Source organism: Phasianus colchicus, chromosome 2 (genome assembly GCF_987193195.1).
Source record: "Phasianus colchicus chromosome 2, bPhaCol1.hap1.1, whole genome shotgun sequence".
Classification (NCBI taxonomy): Eukaryota; Metazoa; Chordata; class Aves; order Galliformes; family Phasianidae; genus Phasianus; species Phasianus colchicus.
In genome coordinates, this window is record NC_143437.1 from 40,523,650 (window position 1) to 40,549,031 (window position 25,382).

Genomic DNA, 25,382 nt, shown 5'->3' on the forward strand with positions numbered 1-25,382 from the left:
AGCGGAACCCCGCCTGCGTTCATCCTGTTACCTAAACAATGGGTTCACTTTAACGTATAAAGACATCGCCGTAGAGAGATCCTTTAAAAAATGTTTTTGCTGTCCTCAGCCGTAGGGCGAGCGATCCCTCATTTGCTGGAGAGGGCTCCTCCCGCCCCTTCCTCCTGCTGCCCCCGCCTCCCGTGCCCATATATCACTACTCCCGGCACGACCACGCACCAGCCCAGCACGCCACCCGCCCGCCCGAGCCGGGAAGCGGGGCCGGAGCTTCCCCTCGCCCCGGGCGCCGCCGGCTCCCGGACAGCGCCCGCACCCCGCCGGCTCCGCTGCGGCCCGGAGCTGTCCGCGCCCGCCGGGTGCTGAACCTCCCGCAGGCGCCGCGGGGGATGGAGGCGCCCGGCGGCCACGACCCCGCGCCGCCCGCCTGAGCCCGAACCCGAGCACGCGAAACCGCGGCCATGGAAGAGGAGCTGAAGTGCCCGGTGTGCGGCTCGCTCTTCCGCGAGCCCATCATCCTGCCTTGCTCGCACAATGTCTGCCTGCCCTGTGCCCGCACCATCGCCGTGCAGACCCCGGAGAACGAGCAGCACCTGCCGGCCCTGCTCCAGCCGCGGAGCTCCGCGCCGTCCGCAGCGGCCGCGCCGGGGCCGGGCTTGGGGCCGGGACCGGGGCCGGCCGCCTCGCTGGACTCGGAGTGCGCGGCGGGCGGCGGCGTAGACCACGCGGACAAGCTGAGCTTGCACAGCGAAACCGACAGCGGCTACGGCTCCTACACCCCCAGCCTGAAGTCCCCCAACGGCGTGCGGGTGCTGCCGCTGGTGCCCGCACCTCCCGGGGCGGCGGCGTCTCAAAGGGGCGCCGGTCCCGCCGGTTCGTCCCTCACCTGCCCGCAGTGCCACCGGAGCGCCTCCCTGGACCAGCGTGGCCTCCGCGGCTTCCAGCGCAACCGGCTGCTGGAGGCCATCGTGCAGCGCTACCAGCAGGGCCGCGTCGCCGCCGCTGCCGCCAAGTGCCAGCTGTGCGACCGCAGCCCTCCCGAGCCGGCGGCCGTGCTGTGCGAGCAGTGCGACGTGCTGTACTGCGCCGCCTGCCAGCTCCGCTGCCACCCTGCCCGCGGACCCTTCGCCAAGCATCGCCTGGTCCCGCCGCCCGGGGCCCCGGGCCCACCCGGAGGGAGCGACGGCGGCGGGAAGGGGGCGGGCGGCGGGCGCAAGCTGCCGACGTGCGCCGAGCACGACCTGGAGAACTACAGCATGTACTGCGTGAGCTGCCGCAGCCCCGTCTGTTACCAGTGCCTGGAGGACGGCAGGCACGGCAAGCACGACGTCAAGGCCCTGGGCGCCGTGTGGAAGCAGCACAAGGTAAGCACGAAGCACGTGCCAATGGCAAGGAGGAGCCGGGGTGCCGGGGGGGACTTTGTCTCCCTGCTGTCAGTTCGGAACTTCCGTGTCCATCAGCACCCCAGGTGTTTTCTCCCTTGCACGGCACTCCTTGCTCTTCAGTACTCTCTCCAATCCACAGTCTCTGCTCAGGGTCTTGTGGTGTCCCACAAACTCCTCCTGCCGCTGCCTTCCCTTACCTCAGCCAGGCTGAACCAGGCCTGGACAGGAACCTGGCTTTAGCCAGCCTTGCTCTGGTCTGCACCATCCCACACAGGCCTGAAGGCAGCAGGAGATGGGGCTGCCTTTCTTTCATTTCTCACATCCCTTTCACCTCAACAGAAGCTGCCACAGACGTTTTCCACCATGACTTCTTATACATGTGTCAGTGAGGGAGAGTAACCCTCAGCCACCCAAAGGTTTTAGGAGGAAGGCATGACAGGAGCTGTCAAGGGACATCATGTTGTCTTCTGTGCTTCAGAAAGATCTTCACCTCTCCTCAGTTCTTAAAACATCATAGAATCACAGAGCATCCTGAGCTGGATGGGGCCTACTAGGGTCACTGAGCCCAGCTCCTGGCTCCACACAGCACCACCCAAAATCCAAACCCTGTGTCTGAGAGTGTTGTCCAAACACTCCTTGAACTCCAGCACTTGGGTCTGTGACTGCTGCCCTGGGCAGCCCATTCCATGCCCACTGCTCTTTGGTGAAGAACCTTCACCAGAGAGACCAGAAGGAATGGTTGGAGGGACCTTCATGACACGAGTAGACAACAGTAGAGTGGGCTCTGGTGACAAGTGCAACTTTACCAAATTCATACTGCTTTGCAATCTGGTTTACCCTTCCCTTCCCTGGTGCTCTGTAGTTCTGGAGGCCCCTGGGGATGTGTCAGAGGCAGCCACTGCGCAGCAGTTCTCGTAGATCTGCTGGATCATGTGGCAATGCCCACCACGCAAAAGTCTTTGCAACCATTTGAATAAAGAGCAAAACGTGACCATAAAAGTTTAAGAAGTATATGATGTTAGCTCATTCTTATTAAGAATGATGGACCCTCTAAAATGATTTGTTATGACAGATGCACATACAGAGGGGAATATACTGCTCCAGTGCTGAGAGTGGTACTTTGGAGCTTCCAGTTAGAAGGAAAAGGCTTTTCCCATAGGCCACATAAAGAATACTTGGCTAGCTTTGCTGGCCACAGGATTCCCTCCTCTCCTGCAGTTAGCATCATAGGAAGCCCAGAGAAATTCTCTTATCAAAGGAGATCCACGGGAGGGGACAAAGCCAAGAATGGTCTCCTTGTTCTTCAGTCATAGAGTGCACACAAGACTTTTAGTAAGAGAAAATTTTGACTTTTGATTTTAAGAATTCCCAAAAGAGGCTTGGAGTGAGCATGATAGTTTGTGCATCTGAGAGAGAGTCCTTCAGTATGCATGCCAGAGTCTGCATGCTCTGTGCCAAAGGCTCTGCCAGCTCCTCCCTAATGTGAAGGTAGGGGATTTGTTCTCTTGGTGCAGAAGGAACAGATCATCACTACTTCTGCTAACAGCAGGATGTAGGTCTGAACATAATTACTCAAATGAGAAGTGACTGAGCTCACTGTTGAAATGTGGCTAGTGTTCTGTGGGCTGTGAGAGACCAGCTTGTGTTGTGTTACAGTTTACTTTGAGTTAAGACTGGTTGGAGCCTTTCTGAACAGTGTGATAAACTTCGGTGTAGTCAGTGTGTGCTGACAGTCATTTTCCTATTTTCCTGTTGTTAAAAGAATGAACAGGAGCTTGTTGGTTTGTCCACATTTTTTTTTTCTGGAAGTACGTTATCACAAAATGTGATTCCTCTTGATTTATGGACTCGTGGTGGAAGTTCTAGTGGAAGTTTAAATAAGTTTCAAAATTAACTGATTTGGGGACTCTGACATTGAGCTATTACTTTTCCTAGAACGATGTACTCGGCAGAAAATAAATGTAGTGGAACCATAGACAAATAGCCTAAATCATCAGCTCACATTCATTTGGATAAATTGCTCTAGAATTAGATACTTATGCTTAGTAATAGTTCTCACATACAGCAATTTCTACTGGTTTATTACCTGAAGTGACTTTGGCCAAGCCATAAGTTACTCATACTGAAGTATTATTACATGCGGTATGCCAAATGGAATTCAAGCTGTGTTTTCTGCCCAGATAACCTGGCAGAGGTGGTAGAGCAGCAGGTGGAAGGGATTCTCCATGAGCTGAGCGTGCTCAGGTGGCAGGTCAGCACCTGCTCCCCACCAGGTGATAAACACCTGCTTATCTTACCCTAAGGCAAGGGGCAGCATTCTTCACCTGTAAAGAGTTCCACTGCCATGTTCCCTCCTCTCACAGCTCACAGTTCCATCCCACAGCAGTAAAATTAAAAACTAACAATTTTCGTTCTTCTGGCCCTAGAATTGTTTTTCAAGTATCACCGCCCGTCTTCACCTTCAGAACCCATTTTCATTCCATTTGTGCATTGTACTTCTTTTCAAAATGTTTGACTTCCCCTTTGCCTGAGTCTTACACAGGGGTTCAGTAGAAAACTACAGACTTCTTGGTGTGATGTCTCAGACCATGCAGTGAGAAGAGCATTTACTCCCAGCTGTGCCAATGGCTTGATGGCTGTACAAGGCTGTTTGGCCTTTGTTAATAATACAGGTTTGCCCATTGCCCTGCCATATGTAAATTCTTCAGTAAAATAAGAAATGGTAGAAAATAAAAACAGGCCTCAACTGCATAAATCAGCTGTAAATCCACTGACACAGCTGGTCCTTATTACAATCATTTACAGTACTTACCTATCTGGACCAACAACTTTTGGTTATTAAGTAAAACTCTGCAAATCTACTGCCAGAGAAGTTGGTTTAGGCCTTCACAGAAAGAAGGGATATAATTTTGTAGACCTTTTTGACCTATTGGTGTGAAAACAGTGCATACTTCTCACAGCCTGCACACCGGTTTTATATGTACAGAAATGCCAAAACAAGCTTCACATGGACAGGTGTATGAAAGGCAGGCAGGCAGCTGAAGGCAAGTGTTGGAGTCTGCATGCCTGCTCTGATTTGCTGGTGGGAAGGAGTTGTGTTCCCAAAAATGCAAGGGCTCTTTCAGCTTGCAGCACCAGGATAAGCTTGTCTAATCAATAGCTAATCTGCTGCTGAAGAGAGATGGAGGGAAAACAAGTTAAATGAGCATGAACTGCTCGGTTGAAAGAGGGCATTGGCATTATCTGGTTCATTTTCTAAAATCAAAGGAAGCATCAGTCTTCTGTGCCTATCTGGATTTAATTACTCACCCTCATTATCTCTATGTTCCTGTCTTTCATAGAAGCAGAAACCTTGTGTCCACCTCCAGAATCTTTGCTTTTTTTCTTGCAAGACTAGTACTGAAGTAGAGATAACTATAGGTAGAATACTGCTTGTCAGGAGTCATTAATTGTCGTAGTCAGTGGAGCTTGTAACATTTCAGTTTGGCTTCAAGTAAATATTCAGCAGCATGTGAGATTGCTCTGAGTGTGCAGAGCATTTTTTATGGTTTGGTTGGTTTACTGAGGGCTTAGTCATGTAGTTCTGTTTGGTTTTAATGGGAAGTGCATGACTAGATTTCACTGCTTTGTAAGGTATCTTTTACAAATGCTTTGAAAAACAGGGCTATTACCTCTAAGTGGGTTTCATAAATGGAGATCTGATCTTCTCCCTGGTTCCACATTGCCGTCGTATTAATGCAACCACAGGTTTTAATGAGCACAGAAATTCACTTAAGAGCCATCTGATCGATGACATTGTCAAGTTTCTATTCCAGACCCTTGGAATGGTAGAATGCCAGGAGCCAGGCATGACTGCACCAGTTGATAGTAGAGCGTGTTGGTTAAAATTCATTGGTGTGATTTTGGATTTCTGCCTGATGACCACCTGTAACTTTTGGCTCTTCCTTTCTGGTGAAATGCACCTTGATTTGAGAGTAAGGGCTGATGTGGGAGAAGTGTAAGCGTTACTTTTGTTGGGACCAATCCTTGAAACACTGGGACGTTTTTGTTGGGCCAGTCACTAGGAGAGAACATGGCGCTTATGTCCCTTCTTTCTTTTTCCCTGCATCTCCACTACTTTGTCACATGCCAGTTCCACCTTGTCATATGTCAGCTGGACAAACCAAAGTCCTTGTGGATGGAGTGGGAAGTGCAACCAGCAAGGCTGGGCTTTAAATTATGGCAAACACATCAACCCAGAGAAAGCAGATCCAAGTCCTGATCAGCTGCACTGGAGGAGAACAGTACCCCTTTAAAGAATTATTGTTTGTTTTTGTGGCCTCAGATAGCTTTCATAGCAAACAGAACTGCTTTACAGTTTTATGATGTAGCAGAAGTTTGTGCAAGAGACTATTATATGTTTAAGCATCTAGCACTGTAGTTGTTGTGATCCCCATATATGTTTGTTAATAATTAGTTGTAGTAAAGTGTATTTCATTTTCAAGTATAGCACTAATGGAATGCCTACAACTGGGCAAAAAGAGGAAGGTTTGTGTGAATATGAGGGAAAAAATACAAGTATGGCTTCGTTCTTTATAAATCAGTTCTGCTTCCAGCAAGGGTGTGCTGGTGTCCCCTGCCCACGTGTTACTGTAGAGCTGTGGTCTCAGGGCTGGGGCACGCAGTGCACACAAGGAGCTGCTGGTCTTGCTCCTTTTTGCCCTGAGCAACCGAGTGAGTCCAAGGAGAGACTGTCTAAGGGCATTCAGGTGGGAGCTAAGCCCCAAACTTTGCGTGCATGAGTAACTGAGCTGTGCCCTTTTCAGAAGTGGAACAATTTACTTTCCTTCAGGAAAAAAGATGGAAGCAGGGAATGAGTGGTGACTTGCGGATTACAGTTGGGTCTTCTGTAAGAAGTTCTCATAGCTTTTGTGCCTTCCTATGCACAAAGCTCTGTCTCCAGGTATCCTCTAGTCCTATGGAGTCAAGAGACTGCAACATTTTGGAAACTTGACTTTAGCAAGGAGGCTTCATTTTCTGTTTCTTTGTGTCAGTTGAATATCTGTTTGATGAGGATAATACTTGGGCATTGGCAGTCTGATAGATAGCCATTGTGACAAAGGAGCAGGCCTACGAAGGGTGTCTAACCAGTAGGAGTTGGCATAGGAGCCCAGAGCCCCCCATTAGGTGCATGTCCTGTGAGAAAGGCTGAGCATGACAGCAAAAAACATCACCAGTGTCACTCAGAATGGAGCCTATCCCATCCCTCCATGTTATGCTGGCAGATATCTAATGCTGGATTTGGACTGGCCATGGGCTGATGGATGGAAAAGCATGGTTTCTGTAGTCCCAGTCAAAGAAACTGTGTGCAGACTGCACCTTCAGGCCATGGTTCCTCCTCCTTCCTCCAGACCCTGAAAGTCCTTCAAGAAGCTGCTTGTTCACTATAGAGATCTCAGCTGCAAGCTAAGCAACAGGAAGCTGGGTCTTCAGTATGGGCTTACAACATATGAACTCCTCATCCCTCACCTGCCAAGAACAAGGGGAAGAGGTTGGTTTAGCTATTCCAGAAATACTCACCCATTTGTTGGGTTGGAGCATGGAAAATTGAAGCCCTAAAAGGACCTAACAGTGAAGTCTAAAAACACAGATTTGTCTCTACAGTCATAGGTTTAGTAGAATGTACTATGCTTACAAAGATCTCAGGCCTTGATGAAGAGAAGTACTATTTTGGAAAGCACTTGAGAATTTCACAGCATGACAGATGTATCTGTGTAAGACTATTATTTCCTTATATATGTGGGTAGTTGTCTTGTAAAAAGTATTTTGACTTACAGAGTCACTGCAATAATGTGGAATGTGCAGACACAATAGTTAACTGCCCCCACATGCATATTTCTCTTTTATTAAATCTTACTACAATTAAAATCTTAACTCTTCTCTTCTAGCATGAACAGCCTGCATGTATAAGAATATGTGTGACAGCAAGTAAGCTTTTTAGCTCATTGTTACTTGTTAAAAGCAAGGATTAGTAAGAAATATATTTACATTTTATCTCCAATTTTTCCTTTTATTGTTTTTTGGTTTTGTTTTTTCTCTTGCAGGCACAACTGTCTCAGGCTTTAAATGGTGTTTCAGATAAAGCAAAGGAAGCTAAAGAATTTTTGGTTCAGCTGAAAAATTTATTGCAGCAGATACAGGTAACTGTAGAATGTTAGCTGTTTTGATGATATGTAATCAATAGAACTGAGTGAATAATTTATCTGATGGCTTTGTCTCCTTCACTGTACTTCTATTTCCTGGAATCATCTAACCTTTCTTGGATATAAGTACGCTAGGCAAAATTACTCATCAAATAATGTCTATGAGCCTGTTTTAGCTTCCGGATTGCTTGCTGTTTATTGCAAAAAGCTGATACTCAGTACTGGACACCAGAGCTGAGTCGATTTGCATTTGATTGAACCCCTCGGTCATGCTTCCAGCATCCTTCCTGCTGGCTTTTCCTTGAATTGGACATTTAGGATAAATTCTCCTTTTTACCCACTCAGAATTTACTACTTGTTTTTCATCTAGCATTTTCTAAAAATGTACTTGTTGCTGGATAAAATCCAGTCAACCTGTTTATTAGACGATTTGTAGGAAGTCAAAAAAGAGGAAAGAAACACATGCTGCTAAGTCAATTTGATTGTTTATTAAAGGAGAAGGTATTTCTGTGCACGCAATTGCCCAGCTTAAACAGTCAGAACAGGGCTCATGGGGAGTGCAGTAATTGAAGGCACAAACCCCAAAGGAAGCAAGTTCTGTTTCCAACCAGATTTACACTCTGATCAGTGCTGGAGGTCATATGGTCCTCAACTCCCTTCTCGCCATGCAGAGTGGGGCTGCAGATGTGCTGCTGTGCTTTGAGCTTTGTGATGTCTGGAAGGAGATACTTCCTATCTGCAGCCTCATCATCTGCTCTACGATATGCGTGCTCTTCTTTCATCAACAAGCAAGTCTTATTTCTGTTGCTAACAGAAAGCAAAAGCAGAATTTCAACAATCTGTGTTTGGTTTAGGATTAAATCATTTCAAAAAATGTCGCTTAACACTGCAAATTATGGATTTGTACCACAAGTGCTGCCAAAGCTCTCGGATTGCTACAGCGCAGTACAATCACACACCCTCACTGCCTTCTGTAGCATGGTGGGGAAAAGAACAAAGAAAGATGAGGAAACTGGTAAAAAAGAGCACATCTAGCTGAAAGAAACCAGTGTGAAGACATCAGGTGGTGCCTGTAACGTGCTGTGTTTTGAATGCACTGAGGTTTCTCTCAGCTGACCTTTGCTATCTAAAAGTTAAACAGCCCATCTAACCTAGTCATCTGGGCTTCTTTCATTACCCAAGAAGGATGGGCAACTCTAAGCAGTTCTTCCTGTGTGTACTGGCAGCTATTTTGGGGCCGTGATAATTCATCCAAAGCAATAGCTTGTTGCCACTCTTTTCTTGATTCACGTAGCTCCATTAATATTTTTTTTTCCCCTCTTAAAACCCAAACGTGGTCTATTATGACTATTTATGACTATGATGTAAAATCTGTTAATGTGTTTCGATAAAATCACTGGCAAATTGCTCTGCATCAGGGACCTGCTACAATTAAATCAAAAGAGCAAGAAATTTCTTTGGTGCTGCTCCTTGCTTAAATACTAAAGGTGGACTTGAAAGAAGGAATTGTATCAATACCATCCACCCCCTAAAATTTAGACATGCCAGCATGAGGGTGAACAAGAACATTAAATTCCAACAAAGCAGCACACAAATCTGCATATGTATGCCCAAGTGAAAAAAGACTAGGGTGTTACTCTGGGTGCTAGGTGACAGTCACTCACACTGTCTGGCTCCTGTGGAGCTCCTTGGCATCGTTTTGTCTCGTGAGAAATTGCACTCTTTCCAGGTGGAGGAATTGGTACAGGGATTGCTCCCATTAGGCAGGTTTAGTGCAGTCATGTTGATTAGGAGAAGGGGTTTAGGAATGTCAGGAGCTGATCTGTACCTTTCGGCTGTTGGACCAAAGAGCAGTTCTTGGACTGTTTGGGTTTGTTTGTTTGTTTGGCAGGGAGACAGATAAAGATTTATACATGTGGATTCATACCCAGAATCATATATCTCAGTGCAGGTTATTTCTAATAGGCGTTTTCTGGTGGCTGCCTCATGCACACATACAGACATTTACTCCTCAGCAAAAATGCCTTAAAAATGAATTTTTACACAAAGGAATGAGCCACACATACATTTTATTATCTTGTTTCAATGCATTCCAGACCACTTAGCCATCCACACTCTTCATCTCCTCACTGTGAATGTCAGAGCTATGAGGAGCAGAGCTTTTGTCTTGCCCAGGGCAGATTGCAAATTCATAATCTCTCTTTCCTTTTTCCTGTTTTGCAGAGCTGTTTCTTTCTCCTCTTCTTCCTTTCCTTCACCTTTCTGAGGTCACCTCTATATCTGATAGACTCTTTTTACAAACTTCCTGTTCCTCATCACCCCTCTTGTTTCCTTGCTCCTCCCTAATGCTCTCATTATCTGATTTTCACATTTTCCCATCTGCTGTAACAATTTCATCCTTTCTCACTTGAAAGAGGCATACTGCCAAACACCCTGTTTAATGTGCGAGCAGAAAATTAAGAGAAAAATGATGCACTACCGCCATATACAGATTCAGGCTACATACACAAAACAGCATATCAAGAGAAGCTTGATAGAAAGAAGCTTAAAAGAGAGTCAGGTGTGATATAAGCCGACGAGGGAAAGACACAAACAGGAGGCGTCTAGGATAAACCTGTAAACAGTAACTGAGCTATCTGGTGTCTCTCCTCAATCCCTTCTTGCTGGCAAATGAGTAGAAAAGAATGGCATAAACAAAAGAGCTGAGAAACAGTAATGAGTTAAAGATGTGTGATGGCTTTCCATTGACATGCTTCTCCTTAAGCAGATGTTTAAAGTCTTTTTTTTTTTTTTTTTTCTCTCCATGATTTGGGAACTGGGAGAATGGGAGGAAAGCTGACAGGACAGCAGAGTATTTTGTGGTAATAGGAGCTTGAAAACTTTTTCCTGATTGTCTCACCAGCAGATGAAGTGAGGGAGAGCTTCCCTTCACAAGGGTGCTGCAGCACCAATTCCACAAGCAGGGAAAGTTATCACCTGGAAGCAGAAGTTGTTTTTTTTACCATTCACCCAGATTTCTTCAGCTGTACTGGGAGTTGGTGGTAGCACAGTTTGTTCCTCATTTACCCTATAGGAGTTGATGGAGGGCTGAGTGATAGCCAGGCTTTGTAGGGGGTACAAGTTGTGCACCACACTTGCTGACCCCTGCCCAGCAGGGTTTTACCACAATGTCAACAAAAGACTGTGAGTACTAGCTAGTGATTTCAAAGGAGTTACAATGGTTAATTATGCAGAGTGGGACAGATTCCTCTTATGTATGAGTGTGCAGTAGGTTTTGATTTTAAATTATGGTGTACTACATCTGCTGTCTGGAAAGTGCCAGTAAAACAAGGTTTTCATAGAAGCCCACTTTGCAGCATGGCATCTTCCTGTTTCATCTTATAGCATGCAGCTATTAATGGCACAGTAGTAATGAAATCAGAAAGGCAATGGGAATGATAAAGCCTTGAAAGGATATCTCTGAATGGCAAAAACAGGTAAGAATAAACAATAGTATAGCTATAAAGCATGTTTTCTTTGATGAATATGACTCTTCTTCTAGGAGAATGGATTGGATTACGAAGCCTGTCTTGTTGCTCAGTGTGATGCCTTGGTTGATGCGTTAACGCGACAAAAGGCCAAACTGCTCACAAAAGTGACCAAGGAACGTGAGCACAAACTAAAGGTAAGTGCAGCTCTCATCAGCTGTAAGTATTCAGCTCAGTGTGGCTGTTGATACCCGGTGTTACTGTGCATTTTGTCAAGTCCCCAGCTCTTTATGCAGTGCAAATTCCTAATGACCCAATCCTGAAGTTCTTCAGCAGGTTCCAGTTCAGCAGTTTAGTAGAAATGTACTTGTACACTTAACATTAGGCATGTATGCATCCTTCCAATGGCAAGAAATCACTTCTGCTCAGGTATAACCTTTGGGATTTTGGTGTCTCTACACATCTTTAAAATTCAAGCAAGCCTCTAGATGCCGATGTGCTACTCAGAAGATATTAAAGAAACACTGTAAAGGAAGGAAAAGAAAGCTATAACTGGATGAACAAAGTGGAAGTAAAAAAAATGGATAAGTTTCTTGAAATGTGGAACTGTGTAAGTGATTTTGAAGTATTAGAGTGTGGGTAACATTAATAGTATCTAAGACAGGAGGAGATATCAAAGTGAAAAATTGGACATGAAAAGCAATGAATAAAATCAACCTGAGATCAGCGTTTGGAAATCTCCATGCTTAACAAGAGCCAACACTAAGGAGATGATTCTAACAGTATTTCTTATCCCACTGTTTGTTCCTGTTAGCCTGGGGTAGCCGAGGAGTCGTGCTACTGAACACAATGCTTGTAGGCCTAATTTACAGCAGAATAAAGTCCAAAATCTGAAAAAAAAGAGATGCCTTTTAAAATTCTTAATTCTAGCAGTGCATCCTTAAGCTGGACAGGGTTGATGATGAACTGTGAAGAGAATGGTAGAGTATAATCTGCAGTTATCCTCTGTAATATTTGCCTTTTAAGACAAAGATTTTTCGAAAGCTCAAATTTTTAGTGAAAGCGCGATTGTAAATGTGAATATTGCAAATGCAAAAATATGTTCTGTGCTCCTCCTGCCCCCAGCAAACCTGAGCTTTGAGCAATTAATCTGCTCTGAAAATTGAGATTCCCCGTGCACAACATTTTGCCAAACTAATTATCGGTATTTACAATCCAGAGCAAGCGAGCGTAGCTGATGGAGTTGTGGCAATGGCCATATGGCAGCTAAATTAAGCAGTGCTTTTACACACTCTTCCATTTGTTGCCTCTTCTGAAATAATTTTATACATTTCACTGTAAGCTGAGGCAATTATCAGAACTGTGCTGATGACTGTTTTCCAGGTTGTTTGGGACCAGATAAACCACTGTACGCTGAAGCTACGTCAGTCAACAGGACTTATGGAGTACTGCCTAGAAGTTATCAAAGAAAATGATCCCTCTGGGTTTTTACAGGTATTTTCCTTTCCGGTGGACTGGGGCAAAAAAGATTAAAGATAAAAAGATTTGACATGTAAATATAAAAGTATACAGCTTTGCTAATTAGTGTCTTCCCCTTCCAAGACAGATTCCTGCTGGTAACGTCTATAAGGCCTAGCCAAAAATCATGCCAGTTACAATTTGAATATTGCTAAAAACCTTATGGTTTCACTCCATCCTTTCTGCAACAGACAACTTATTGGAAGATTGTGCTAAGGTCTGAAGAGTTTTTAAATGTGTAGAGGCCCCCTAGGAATCTGCCTCTGTAAATACATTGAGAGAGATTTTATGGTTGGATCTCGTGTAAACCTACATCAAGGAAGATTGACAGGTATCTCTTTGCTGTCTGACTCCCTCTGGCTCATTTGCAGGAGCTGTGCAGCCCAGGTCTCAGGGAGGAAGCAGGATGAGTCTTTCATAGTTATCATCACCAAGACAAGGGAGAAGATGGGGCAAGTCATGAAAGGGTCAACTGATGAGAAAAAATGTGTTTTGTTATCCAATCAATTACTTGGCCTAGCTAATCGCATTTTATTAACTATTTTCCTTAATTATTATTTTGCCATACTAGTTTTATTGCCTTATTAATTGCCTAAGAAGAAATGGCTCCAAACAAAATGGTCTATATGTGACTGTCAGCCAAACAGGGCATGCCACACATGTGAATGCATGAATGCAAGGCCTCTCATAGTATCCCTGAAAAACAAAATGAGAATTAGCCAACGTAAACCCATTAGCACTCCAGATTGATGGTTACTATCACATCTGGTCTCAAACAAGAGTTAGGAATGTGTGGTGTCTATTAATCCCAGAGACTGTACAGCATTTTAGCAGGCTGTCAATTAGATATCACTGGAAAAATGTAACCTTTAGGTCTAACAGTTATGCTTAGGTACTTCAGATGCTTTGTTTACCACTCATCTTACTTTTCCTATAACCTTTGGGTCTTCATTCTTGGCACTTACCTTTCATATAAAAATGTACTTTTTTTTTTTTTCTGTTCATTTTTCTGGATTATCTGGCAATGATTTCAAGGTAACCAGCAAACACTGAAGCACTGCATTACTCAGAGCAACTGCTCCTGCAGACAGGGTATAGAAACACAGCCAAGAGACCCAGCAGCCCTGTAAGTGACTCCAGGGTTGCAGAAAGGCTCCTCTGCTTATGCACAGAGTGGCTGGGACTTTCTGGTACAGAAGCCCAGACAGAAGGGTCTTCCAGTGACAGTAGTGAGGAAGGATGGCTGAACTCCTACAATAAAGGAAAACCCACTCTGACCTATCCAGAAAAATTTTGCTGTCTTTGATTGACAGGAATGTCACTCAGAAGGATTGCAGGTACCCAATGGCATAACTGAACTCAAGAACTGTTGTGTTCATTGATTTCTGTGGAGACAAGATCTCACTTACAGAGTACATTGTGATCATCTTATTCTGACTTGTGGCCTAAGTGTCTATAGGCTGAGCAAGAACAAAGATTTAAACAGAAAACTGTGTTTTGATGTAATGATAGTGAGTCCATCGTGTTCCTAGGAAATCTGTGCGACAACCTATCTCCCTTGATGTGAGAAATAAACACCTTCTTTCCCATTTGATTTTTGTATTCCTTTCGACTGAATCATGTCTGCTAAACGGAGAGACCCTCTGACATGTCAGCCTCTCTTTAAGAAGCTGACTGTTTGAACAGGAGACCAAAACCTTACAGGGCAGATCAGAGAACAGAATTCTGAAGTGCATGAGGCATTCAGAGATGTGATCTATAACAATACTAATGGCCTTTACAAATGCAGTTTTTATTTTTGTACTCTAAGATGAGAATGTTTTTTGAAAGGAGGAGACCAAAGGATATAACATAAATGGAACTCCCTTCAGAATTACAGGATCCCATCTCAACTCTCATGCTGTCGTATTCCTGTTTCTTTTGTGCTGCATCTCACAGCTGTTCTGTCACTTCTCATGGCTTCTGACATGCTGCTGCATCCATAGTTTCATCAAAAGCCTGATGGTCTCTTTCAGATTTCAGATGCATTAATCAAACGTGTCCAGGTATCTCAGGAACAGTGGGTCAAAGGAGCCTTGGAGCCAAAAGTGTCTGCTGAGTTTGACCTGACGCTGGATAGTGAACCCTTACTGCAAGCCATTCATCAGCTGGATTTTATCCAGATGAAATGTAGGGGTGAGATTTTCTGATTTTTTTTTTTTCTGTTTTTCATGCCAGTGTTGAAATTGTGCTGGGAAGAAGTGAGGTGCAGAGGGAGGAAAGAGAAATGACTTGAGATTTCTGGGTATTTTTAAGAAGTTTTCAAGCAAATTCAGGTTATTGGGTGTTTCCTAGAATGGTGTACTCACCTTGTGTGCAGTGACCTTGACAAAGTCAAACAGTGATGCCGGGGGTAGTTAAATATTTGAAGAGATTAATTCTTCACAGTAGGACTTTCTGTTATCTTTGATTAAGAAGAAGCTAAATGCATGAAACTTTATGCCATTCTACAGCATTCATAGGTCGAACACAGCTAATTGAAATGCTGGTCATCCCCATCTTATCAGGAACAGTTAAAGTAATAAATAAATATTCCCCTCAGCACATATATGCTGGAATTGGGAAATAAGAACTATAGGGAAATAAGCCCTATAAACCCATGTATGAAAACTGTGTCATGATTAAATAAAACTGGGAGACAGAGAGTTTCAGAAGGAAGGTAGTCCAATTGCTATACTGTTCCTTGATTCCAGGTGTCTGAATCATCCTGACGGACACAGAAAAAGGAAAAGGAGGTTAAGGAAATCATTTAAAAGCAGAAGCTGATAAAGAGCAGATGCCGAGGACAAAAAAATATATATTAACGATCATATGCTTGTAATGTACTTGGTTTATACAGAGCAGATTAGAGAGATACATAGAGTATCTAGATGTTAAACCCATTGTGATCCCTGGGAATCATGCCATGATCTTCACTCGGTCGTGATTCAAGCCTTAGTAGTTATATGAGTAGATGATAGAGTAGAGGCTTTCCGAAGTTAATGAATGAGTTAAGGGCACTCATGTTGTGATGTTAGATGTGGTGTTTTGTGTATCAGCTTTTGCTGTTCTTGTTGTTTTTTCCTCTAAATAAGTGTAAGGATTTCTGTTCAGTTTATCTGTTCTCTCTGGGCCTAATTCTATACACGTGATACTCAAGATGGGGTAATTAGGGTGGATCACTTGGCAGGTGAATGTGTGGAGAAACAATGGGTAAACAGTTAAAGGCCACAGTCTGCTCACTAGGAGTGGCTTGCACCTCCACAAAAACAGCCTATGCTAAAAAAGTTTGTCAAAAACTGTCTGAGAGCTGCTCCTCTGAAATGCCAGCACCGGCAAAACAGACAAGAGAGAATGAATATTATTGATAAAACTTCTTCAAATACTCTCTGCATTTATCTGTTTAAATCAGTTTATATCTAATGCTGGCCATATTTATTATTACATATATTTAATACTAATCTTGCACCACTCTCCCTCCCAAACATATAAAGAATTTAGCTAAACTATCCACTTAAGTTGCTAATTAACCACAGGTCACTTGAGGTGAGAACAGCTTAGGCATTTGGCTTTTGGATGTTCATCTGTCAGTAAGCTGGAGGACTTAGAGACTTTAATTGAGCCAGATTCACTGGAGCTCTATGAGAGATACTGCAGTCTGTTGACATCCCCATTTGATGTAGAATCACAGTTAAGCTCTGGCACAGAGCTAGACATAGCCTGAGATGCAGAGGACAGGACTGGACTGCTTCTGCTCAAACCTGCAGAGAGGCTACAGACCAGGTTGCGTATTGCTCCCCAGTGATACTTAAAGATGTAGTCCTCAGGAAGGGCTTTTCCTGGGGCTATCTTGGCATTGACTAGGGAGTACACTTCATGTCCTACCAGCTTTGTCACCAGCTGGTGCACATGAAGGCCAGGCCTGGCTGCAGATACCGCCAAAGCAGTGGAAATGCCATTTATAGAATCATAGAAACAGAATCATTTGAATTGGAAAAGACTTTTAAAAGTCATCTAGTCCAACTCCCTTGCAATTAACAGGTACATATGAAGCTAGGTCAGGTTGCTTAGAGTCCCCTCCAGTTTGACCTTGAATGTCTTCAAGGACAGGGTTCCCTCTACCTCTCTGGGCAACCTGTTCCAGTGCCTCATCATCCTTATCGCAAAAAAACTTCTTCCTTATGTACAGTCTAAATCTCTCCTCTTTTAGTTTAAAAACATTTTCTCTTGTCCTATCACACTGCTAAAGACTCTGTCCCCTTCTTCTTTATAAACTCCTCTTTAGATACTGAAAATCTGCTATGATGTCTCCCCAGAACTTTCTCTTCTCCAGGCTGAACAGCCCCAGCTTTCTCACCCTGTTCTGGTAGAAGAGGCGTTCCATTTCTTGGATCGTTTCTGTGGCCCTGCTCTGAAGGCACCCCATCAGGTCCACATCTCTCTTTTACTGAGGACTCCACATCTGGATGCAGTACTCCAGATGAGGTCTCACCAGTGCAGAGTAGAGTGGCAAGATCTCCCTTACCCTACTGGCCACATTTCTTTTGATGCAGCTCAGGGTATGATTGGCTTTCTGGGCTGCAGGGGCACATTGCTGGATCATGTCCAGTTTGCCATCCACCAGTACTTTCACATGCTTTTTGGCAGGGCTGTGTTCTATCCTTCTGTTCCCCAGCTTGTACTGGTAGTGGTGGTTGCCATGATCCAGGTGATAGGCCTTACGCTTGGATTTGTTGAACGCCTAGACCCACTGCGTGAGCCTGTCTAGGTCCCTCTGGATGACACAACACAAAGCTTGGTGTCATCTGACACAGCTTGGTGTCATCTCTCACATCTTGGTGTCATTTTTCCTGGGCACCATTACTACAGAGGCATAAGGGACTGTGTTATTTCCTTTTGCACCTCCATGTGCCTGAGCAGCCACTGACTAGTCCAGAGCCAACATCTATGGGTATCAAGGATAATTTAGTATGTACAGATGTATTTATATTTTCCAGCTTATGACTAGAAATCTATTTGAATTACTCAGTCTGATGTGTTGGCATTTTTGTTTCTGAAATTTACATCCATTGGCATCCTTTTGGACATATTTACCTCCATGGACATCAACCAGTGTTGTGTTATCTTCTTATGCATTAGTGGTCTTGCATCTCAAAATACAGGTAATACAAAGGAAGCATTGGAGTAGAGAGCACTCTTACCCACTAGGAGAATCACTTTGCTGTGAGAAGAGCAGGGTGTTGCAGCAAAATCACTGGGACTTCTGAGCCTCCAGCTTCACACACAAAAAATATGTGTCTCTTCACCTCTGCTCCTCCTTCTCCAATTTTACCTACTCCAATCTTAGCACACCCACGTGTCATCACTCTTTGCCAAACGCTCGGTGGTGAGTGTGGAGAGTGGGGAGTGTTATAAACTCACTGTACAGATTGATCTGTCAAGAGTAGGTGCACTACAGACATCAGAGAACATCTGTAAAGGGATTTTGGGGAGAGCCAAATAGAACAAGGTCAGTGCAGCTTTCCCAGCTGCAGAATGTTTCATGACAAATGCTTTGTGACCCAAGGTCGGTAATACTGTTATTGACGCTTAGTGCATGACTGAATTTCTAGATTTTTTTTCAAACTCTGGCCTCATTCAACCTCAGTGCACTTGCATGGATCATTTAGAATGAAAGCTTGCTTGTAAGTAAACATTGATTCACTGTGTTGAACAAAGAAGAATGAAAATGAGAACAAATCACATTAGATTTGCTCTGATGACTTGTTGATGTACCTTACTGGTGGACACTGTAGGCTCACATCTAAAGCCAATCTCAGCAAATAAAGATCAGGAAATGTTTTTTTTTCCTTTCTTTTTACAAAAAAAAAAAAAAAAAAAAAAGCAATTCAGTACCAGGTTAGATGTGCAGGGGCCAGAAATGTGATAGATGCTCAAGCAATCAGATTGACCAAAGTGTCTCACTGACTGCTTTGGTAAGAGTCCCACAGTCCCCAGGCTGGCTGACCTGCTGAGACACATGAATGGCTCCATTTGCTGGTGTGCTGATCTTTCTGAGATCTTCTTCCTGTCTGAGTGTTTTTCTCTTTCTTGCTTTTTCTGAGTCCTTGGCATGTAATTCCTCTTTCTTCAATGAGTGGCTCATTGTGTACAATGCATTTTCTCAGTTCAAGCTATAAACAAAGGCAAATAATACGTGTTCCTCATTTGCTTTGTTCAAACAGCTGGAATGGCCATGCAATCTTGATTTGCTGTAAAAGGGAGACTAGGTATAACATGGGAAAGAACATTACTACCCTTTGCTTTTCTGCACCACCTCCGAGCAGTCACTTGTATATTCACTGTCAGGAATGGCTCCTTCCCTCTTCCACATAACAGTCCCTAATTCATATAATTCACATAACAGATAATTCCTCAGAGGCATCTTCAGCTTCTCTCTGCTTCTCCAGCCACTAGTTGCACAGCTCTGCTAATAAAACAGTAATGCTTCATACTAGGCTTTGTCTCTGGCTCTGCCTGTTCTACATCACAAACAGGTCTTTGCCTCTGGTCTTTCCTTCTCCCTTGATGACACTGTTCGTAGTGCTCTTGCTACAACAGTGACTCAGGGTGTTCCCTGATAAAGATGTTTCATGCTTCTAAGGGTCCCACTCTCCCACTGCATTCATGTCTTAAAAAATCAATCTAGGAAGGCAGAGGGTATCATTGCACAACTTGTTTTGTCAAGATGACAAATAATAAAGTCTTAGAACAGCCCTATTCTATTCTGAAGTGAGATCAACTTCACAAAGCAATGTGTTTTTGAAACTGCTGGGTTGACACAAGGCACATTTTTTAGCTAAGCATGACCTCCATGAAGCACTTTCAAAATAGCAGGATGTTATTCAAGCTCATTAATAGGTCTTGCTGTGCCAAAGCAGTATCATTTCTCCCTTTATATTTTTAATCTTTTCCCTCAAAAACTCTCTAGGGGACTTTTAAGTTGAGCAGTAAATGGGACAGTGCTGTTATTTAACATCTGAAACTTCTTCTTGTCTGGTAGTTAACCTATATTTGTCTTGTCTTAGTGCCATCCCATGGCTTTTCACTCTGAAGTGTATTCCAGCGTCCCAGTTATTCAATCCTTCCATACTTTCTATGACTTTCACAAGTGTTCACCCTCTTTCCTCCCTGCGGAAGTCTGAGATCAGGGTAAATCTCTGCCCATCTGTGTCCAGCTGCACCGGGAAGGAGACAGGAGGGCAAGCATGGCAAGCCTAATCCGGCAAAGCTGGACACTGCTCTGTGGAATTTTCTTACCCTTGGACCCCTGAGTGGCTGTACAGCTCAGGAATTTTGGTGGTTTTGTACTTCATAAGCTTCAAGAATGAGTTTTTTATCTAGTTCTGCCAGAAGGAGATTTGGAAGTTGGAGGGACCAAGTCAGTGCCTTCTGAGAGGGTTAGTTAGCCATCTAGACAACCATTTAAAATTGCCTTTCTCTCTGAATTCATTGCCCTCCATTTTTTGGCTCCCATAATGTCACATTTCTGTTACTTCATAGTGCCTTCCAGAGAAAAATCTGGACTTTTCATGTGTAAAAAACAAGCAGATGTTTGTTTATTATACCCTTTGAATCATTCTTGAATACCAAGAAAAAGCAACAAGATGGGGGTCTTTTTTGTGGCTTTTTTTCCTTCTCTTTTTGCAGAAAATTCTTCAAGAGCTGGTTTATAGATCTCCTTTGTAACAGACCATGCTCATCCTGTTGGGCTACCAACCTCCTGGGTTCTCTGCAGTGATGGGTAATGCCAGAGGGTAACTTCTGTATTATTTATCACTAGTGGGATGTTGATTTTTTGCCCCAATTCCAATGTGGGGGTGAAGCGTTAGACCCCTGACACAATAAGGGACATTTTCCCTATTTTTTCACAATGTTTGTTGCATGAAGAGTGAGCAAACCTTTTTTTTATACTCAGGGGTTAAATGGGACGAAAGGAATTGCTCAAGGGCTTAGCTCTCATGCAGGCAGAAGAGGAAAATAAACTAGAGGCTCCAAGTGGAGTATATAAAAGAAGAGCAAATTGACATAGATAAGAGCTCAGTCAATGTATGCTCAGAGCACTCAGCTTCCTGCAAGACGTCATGCAGCTTTGAAGAAATGATCCTAGCACTGAAATTCAGCCTTGGGCAGAAGAACAGACAGGGCTTGTACGTCACGTTTATCCCACTTATCCTGGTGATTTCAATCGTGAACAAGACATGTGCCAAATCTCTCTAAGAGATGGAAATTTCTCATTACAATTTCTAGCAAGGCGAGAACAGTGAGGGTTTAGGTGTGCACTGTAGGGAAGGTGTGGTGGAGGCCTCATTCCTCACAGGGGCACAGCTGAATGTTATGTTCTGTTTACTTTTATTTTCAAATGCTTTTCAGCAGTCCCTTGGTGCTTTTCCTATGCCAGTCAGTAAAAAAACATGTCTGTAGGTAACATTGCAGCTGTAATTTCTGGAAGGACAGAGCTACAAGCAGTCTCCTGTGATACAGATGTTCCTTTTGCCAGCTGAACTTAAGGAGTTAGATAAACATTGCAACTGGAACTATTTCCAAATATGTTTTAATTTACATATTTCAACCAAATGGTTTGTCTAGCTAAATAATGACATTTTGTTATTTATTTTTTGCTGGGTTTTGTTTCAAGGACTCTCTTTGGGGGTCGGACTAGACCAAAGGTCCCTTCCAACTCAGATCATTCTATGATAATACTGACTATCCACGAAGGGAATGAAGTGAGTGGTTGTGGTCCTCCTCCCGGCACAGACCGAGGAGCTAGGACAGAGCTACACTAATCTGTACTCAGTTCCTGTTACAGTGCCACCCGTCCCACTACTGCAACTGGAGAAGTGTTGCACCAGAAACAACAGTGTGACATTGGCCTGGAGGATGCCACCTTTGACCCACAACCCAGTGGAGGGTTATATCCTGGAACTCGATGATGGAGATGGTGGCCAATTTCGAGTGAGAATTTCGTTCAGCATTTATTTGTATTTCTTTGTATGTAAGTTTCCTCAGGAAATAGATTTGTGTCTGAGGGGAGGGTGAGAGAGGCCAGGGAAGGTACAATTTATCAAAGCATCCCTGTTTCCATCAAATAGATGTAGAAAGGCTTGGTTTTGGTTTCTGCTCATTAGAAGAAGTCCCAGCTTGGATAGGAAACTTGGTTGAAACTTTTCCTGGGGTACTGGCAAAAAGGCCTTGTGGATGTGAAAGATAGAATTTCAAGTCACTGCCATATCTACTGCATGTCCCTGCTGGAGAACACCCCTATAAGAGCTGAAAGTGGCTCATGCCACATATCAAAGATTTTTTTGAAGTCTTGCCTCTCCATAGAGGCCGCTTCTGAGGGATGAGATTCTTGGTCTGTAAATGCAACTCAATTTTTCCTATTTTTCTGAGTTAAATTGGCTACCTGTGTAAAAAATACAGGTTTGATAAATATTTTTTCTGGAAGGGAGACAAGGCTGGGGGAGGTGTTCCTCAGGTATGCTGTGGAGGCATTGGTAGGTACAGGAGGACGCCCCAAGTGCCATTCTCCCAGAACTCCAGTGTGATTCCACAACTGCTTGCTTATGCCTGAGGGTGCTGAATACTTCCAGTCTCTCATCCTCTCCCTCTACATCCCAAAAAATAAACCACAGAAATAATTCAAGCAGCTTTCTGCCAGCCACGTCCTGCTGGATGCAGTGGTCTGCAGTGCTGTGGCTTGCTGCTGCTGTTCATGCTTCTGTTACTTCAAGACCATGCTAAGCCAATGCCATCCCTAGAGGCTAGTGCCTTGAAATCATTACTGCAGAGCACATCTGCTCTCTTCACAAATGGGAAATCATGCCAAAACATGGGATGAGATTTGTCCAGGAGCTGTAAACTGACTTCCCACTGGAACCCTGAAGGTTACTAAAGGTGAAAGTGGCCTGGAACTGGCCTGCCTGACCTCCCTCAGTTGCCTTCCTGTGCCAGACTGCTACATCCACAGCCAGCAGAGACACCTCATTTGGATGTTCCTCATTAGAAAAAACAGTAGTGTTGGTACTGTGTTTTGAGAAGTATGCAGTGTTTCTGGAATTTCTTGATTCCTTGGTCCAAGAACCATTTGGCATGTGTTTGAAGAGGCTGGTCGTTTCCAATAGAGATGTGAAAAGGTTCCTTTGTTCAAGAGCTGCTGACATAGTCAGTAGGTAAAAGCGGCATAATAAATGAGGTGTTAGGGGTGATGTGTGGCACATTCCAGCTTCTTGGATAAGACATTTCTAGTATTATTCACATCTAAATAAATACTTGTGAATACTTTCAGCCTACTGCCTACACACAATTGTTTCCTTTTCTCTCATATTCTATTACTTTGTTCAATTTTCCAACAAATGTGAGGTTTCTAGGCTACTTACAGTTCATCACAAACTATCATCTGGCTGATCCTGTTCAATATTTTGTCTAGCATTTCCTCTTCCTGAAATATTTCACATTACACCAGTGCTTTAACAAATCCTTGCAGACTCTTACTGCGTCTCTGCTGTCTAGTTGCTGTTTAATCAGGTGATGCATGTGGTCCTAACCTTTAGGAGGCTGGCTTCTTCTGGCCCTGTCTTAGTAGGTTTCAGAATCATATATTTATGCAGGCATGAGGAAGCCTTTCCAACAGAATGGAACTGTGCTTACTTTTTTCTTAATTCCTCCTTTCCCCATTTTTATAGTCCTATATAAATATTAAGAAAGGCTATGATGGTTAAGGTTCTGGGACTACCCTCCAAAGCAGTTTTAGAGTAAATGTTTAGGAAAATAGGATTAAAAAAAATAAAATCTTTCTCTTTGTGTTCCCTTTACTGCTGTACCTTCTCAGCTTTACCTTCACCTTAGGTCTCCACTGCTCACCTTACCTCTTGTCTTCACTTCTGTAGCTGTTCATGTTATAACAGCATGCACTCTGCATTCTCTGAAGCCATCATAAGCTATTTACTTGTGATTTATGTTTACAAATCTTAATGTGATTACGAGGCAGAGAGGAATAGTTGTGTTTTTTGTTGTTTGTTTTTTTGTGTGTGTGTGTTTAGGAAGTATATGTTGGCAAGGAGACTCTCTGCACTATCGATGGCCTTCATTTCAACAGCACCTATAATGCAAGAGTCAAAGCTTTTAACTCATCTGGAGTTGGTCCATACAGCAAGACAGTTATTTTACAGACATCAGATGGTGAGTTTGATGTTGAATCCAATCCGCACACAAATGACTGATGTTGTCAAGTGTCAGTGCCAATACCACACACAGCTGTGGATATTCTAGTGGCTTCTGTGGTGCACTTGGGCTGTACTGTGCCTGCTATTTCTGGGGGAACAACCTAGACCTAAATCCACTAATGATAATAATCAGGTAGCCCATTTCTTTAAACCTTAGGAGATTTTCCATTTTTGGTAACACTTCAGGTTTCAAAAATAAGTGCAATTTTACTTTTGGGTTCTCATTAAGTTTTTTGTTTGTTTTAGCATACAGAGGCCATTAGGCACTGGATATTTATATGCCACTCTGTCTCCACTTCTCCATAAATTTTTGGAATTTATTTTTTTCCTCACTTAATGCTTCAATTTCACAGCAAGGTTTGATAAGACAGAGATGGGAATTCATGCTTGTTCCTCTGTAATTATAGTTGACATCCATGCGGGCATTACAGAAGTTCATCTTCAGTAATGATACCGTAATGAATTGGGAAGTACGTGCTGTCCTCACATGCACTTTCATGCTGTTGCCAAAATAGGCCAGTATAAAATTTTTATACTTTAAGTGCTTTTTCTGGTTGGATTTCTTTTTCCCCCCTTTGATAAACTGATAAAATATGTCCTAACCGCTGTGGACACATTGGTCCTCCATTTCCATTAGAGGCAATCCTGAACCAATTCACATCTGTGAATGGCTTCTATATTATATACAGAAACCTTTGTTTTCTTAATGACTTTCTTCTTACTGCGTGAGAACAGAAAGTCACTGCCCTTAGAAACCTACACTCTGATATGCAGGCACAGATGACATAAGACACATGAGTAATTTGCACTTCATAGCACCTTCAAGACAAATGGACTGAAAAGTGCCTTTCAGGTATTACTGGGCTATGCAGATTGCACGAAGCGTTCTTTCCTTTCTCTCTCACTCACCAAAGAGCAGTCTGAGCTGGGTCACAGTGCAAAGCAATCTTGTGTAACTGCCTTTTTTAACAAGGAAGAACTCCTTGTTATTCAAGAGTGCCATGGGGTCTTTAGGAAGTTCCCAGTCTCATCTCCCTAGTGGAAATAAAGTGGCTGATGGGTAGTTGCAGCCCATTCTGCCGTAATCTTGCCTCTCCTTTTCCCTCACACAGTGGCGTGGTTCACTTTCGACCCCTCCTCGGCTCACAGGGACATCGTGCTGTCGAACGACAACCAGACCGCCACCTGCAGCAGTTATGATGACCGCGTTGTCCTTGGCACGGCCGCCTTCTCCAAGGGCGTGCATTACTGGGAACTGCACGTGGACCGGTATGACAACCATCCTGATCCAGCCTTTGGCATTGCCAGGATTAATGTTGTCAAGGACATGATGCTAGGCAAGGATGACAAGGCGTGGGCTATGTACGTTGACAACAACCGCAGCTGGTTCATGCACTGCAATTCTCACACCAACCGGTAAGCACCGTCTGCATGTTTCTCTCCTTACTGATTGCTTTTGTTGCTTGTCATCAGAAGAAGGGATCTCAGTAAGCTGCAGTCCATCTCCTTGCCAAATAGAGTTATTTTATTCCTAACAGAAGTCTGCATCAC

General features: G+C 43.7%; 1 protein-coding gene across 4 annotated transcripts in view; it reads left to right on the forward strand.

Annotated features, from left to right (window-relative positions):
- The first annotated feature begins 226 nt into the window (after positions 1-226).
- Positions 227-25,382, forward strand: part of TRIM67 (tripartite motif containing 67) — a 37,899-nt gene continuing 12,743 nt past the window's right edge. For 2 of the 4 annotated variants that reach the window (XR_016464249.1, XM_031613563.2), the window contains exons 1-8: positions 227-1,361; positions 7,466-7,561; positions 11,106-11,228; positions 12,415-12,525; positions 14,565-14,724; positions 21,404-21,561; positions 23,649-23,787; positions 24,944-25,247. Coding sequence is in view for 3 of the 4 variants with exons in the window: in XM_031613563.2 (XP_031469423.1) it covers positions 459-1,361; positions 7,466-7,561; positions 11,106-11,228; positions 12,415-12,525; positions 14,565-14,724; positions 21,404-21,561; positions 23,649-23,787; positions 24,944-25,247 (1,994 nt within the window). In the remaining variant the exon portion in view is untranslated. The remainder of the gene's footprint in view (positions 1,362-7,465; positions 7,562-11,105; positions 11,229-12,414; positions 12,526-14,564; positions 14,725-21,403; positions 21,562-23,648; positions 23,788-24,943; positions 25,248-25,382) is intronic. The other 2 variants (XM_090135455.1, XM_090135456.1) reach the window with 2 other exon arrangements.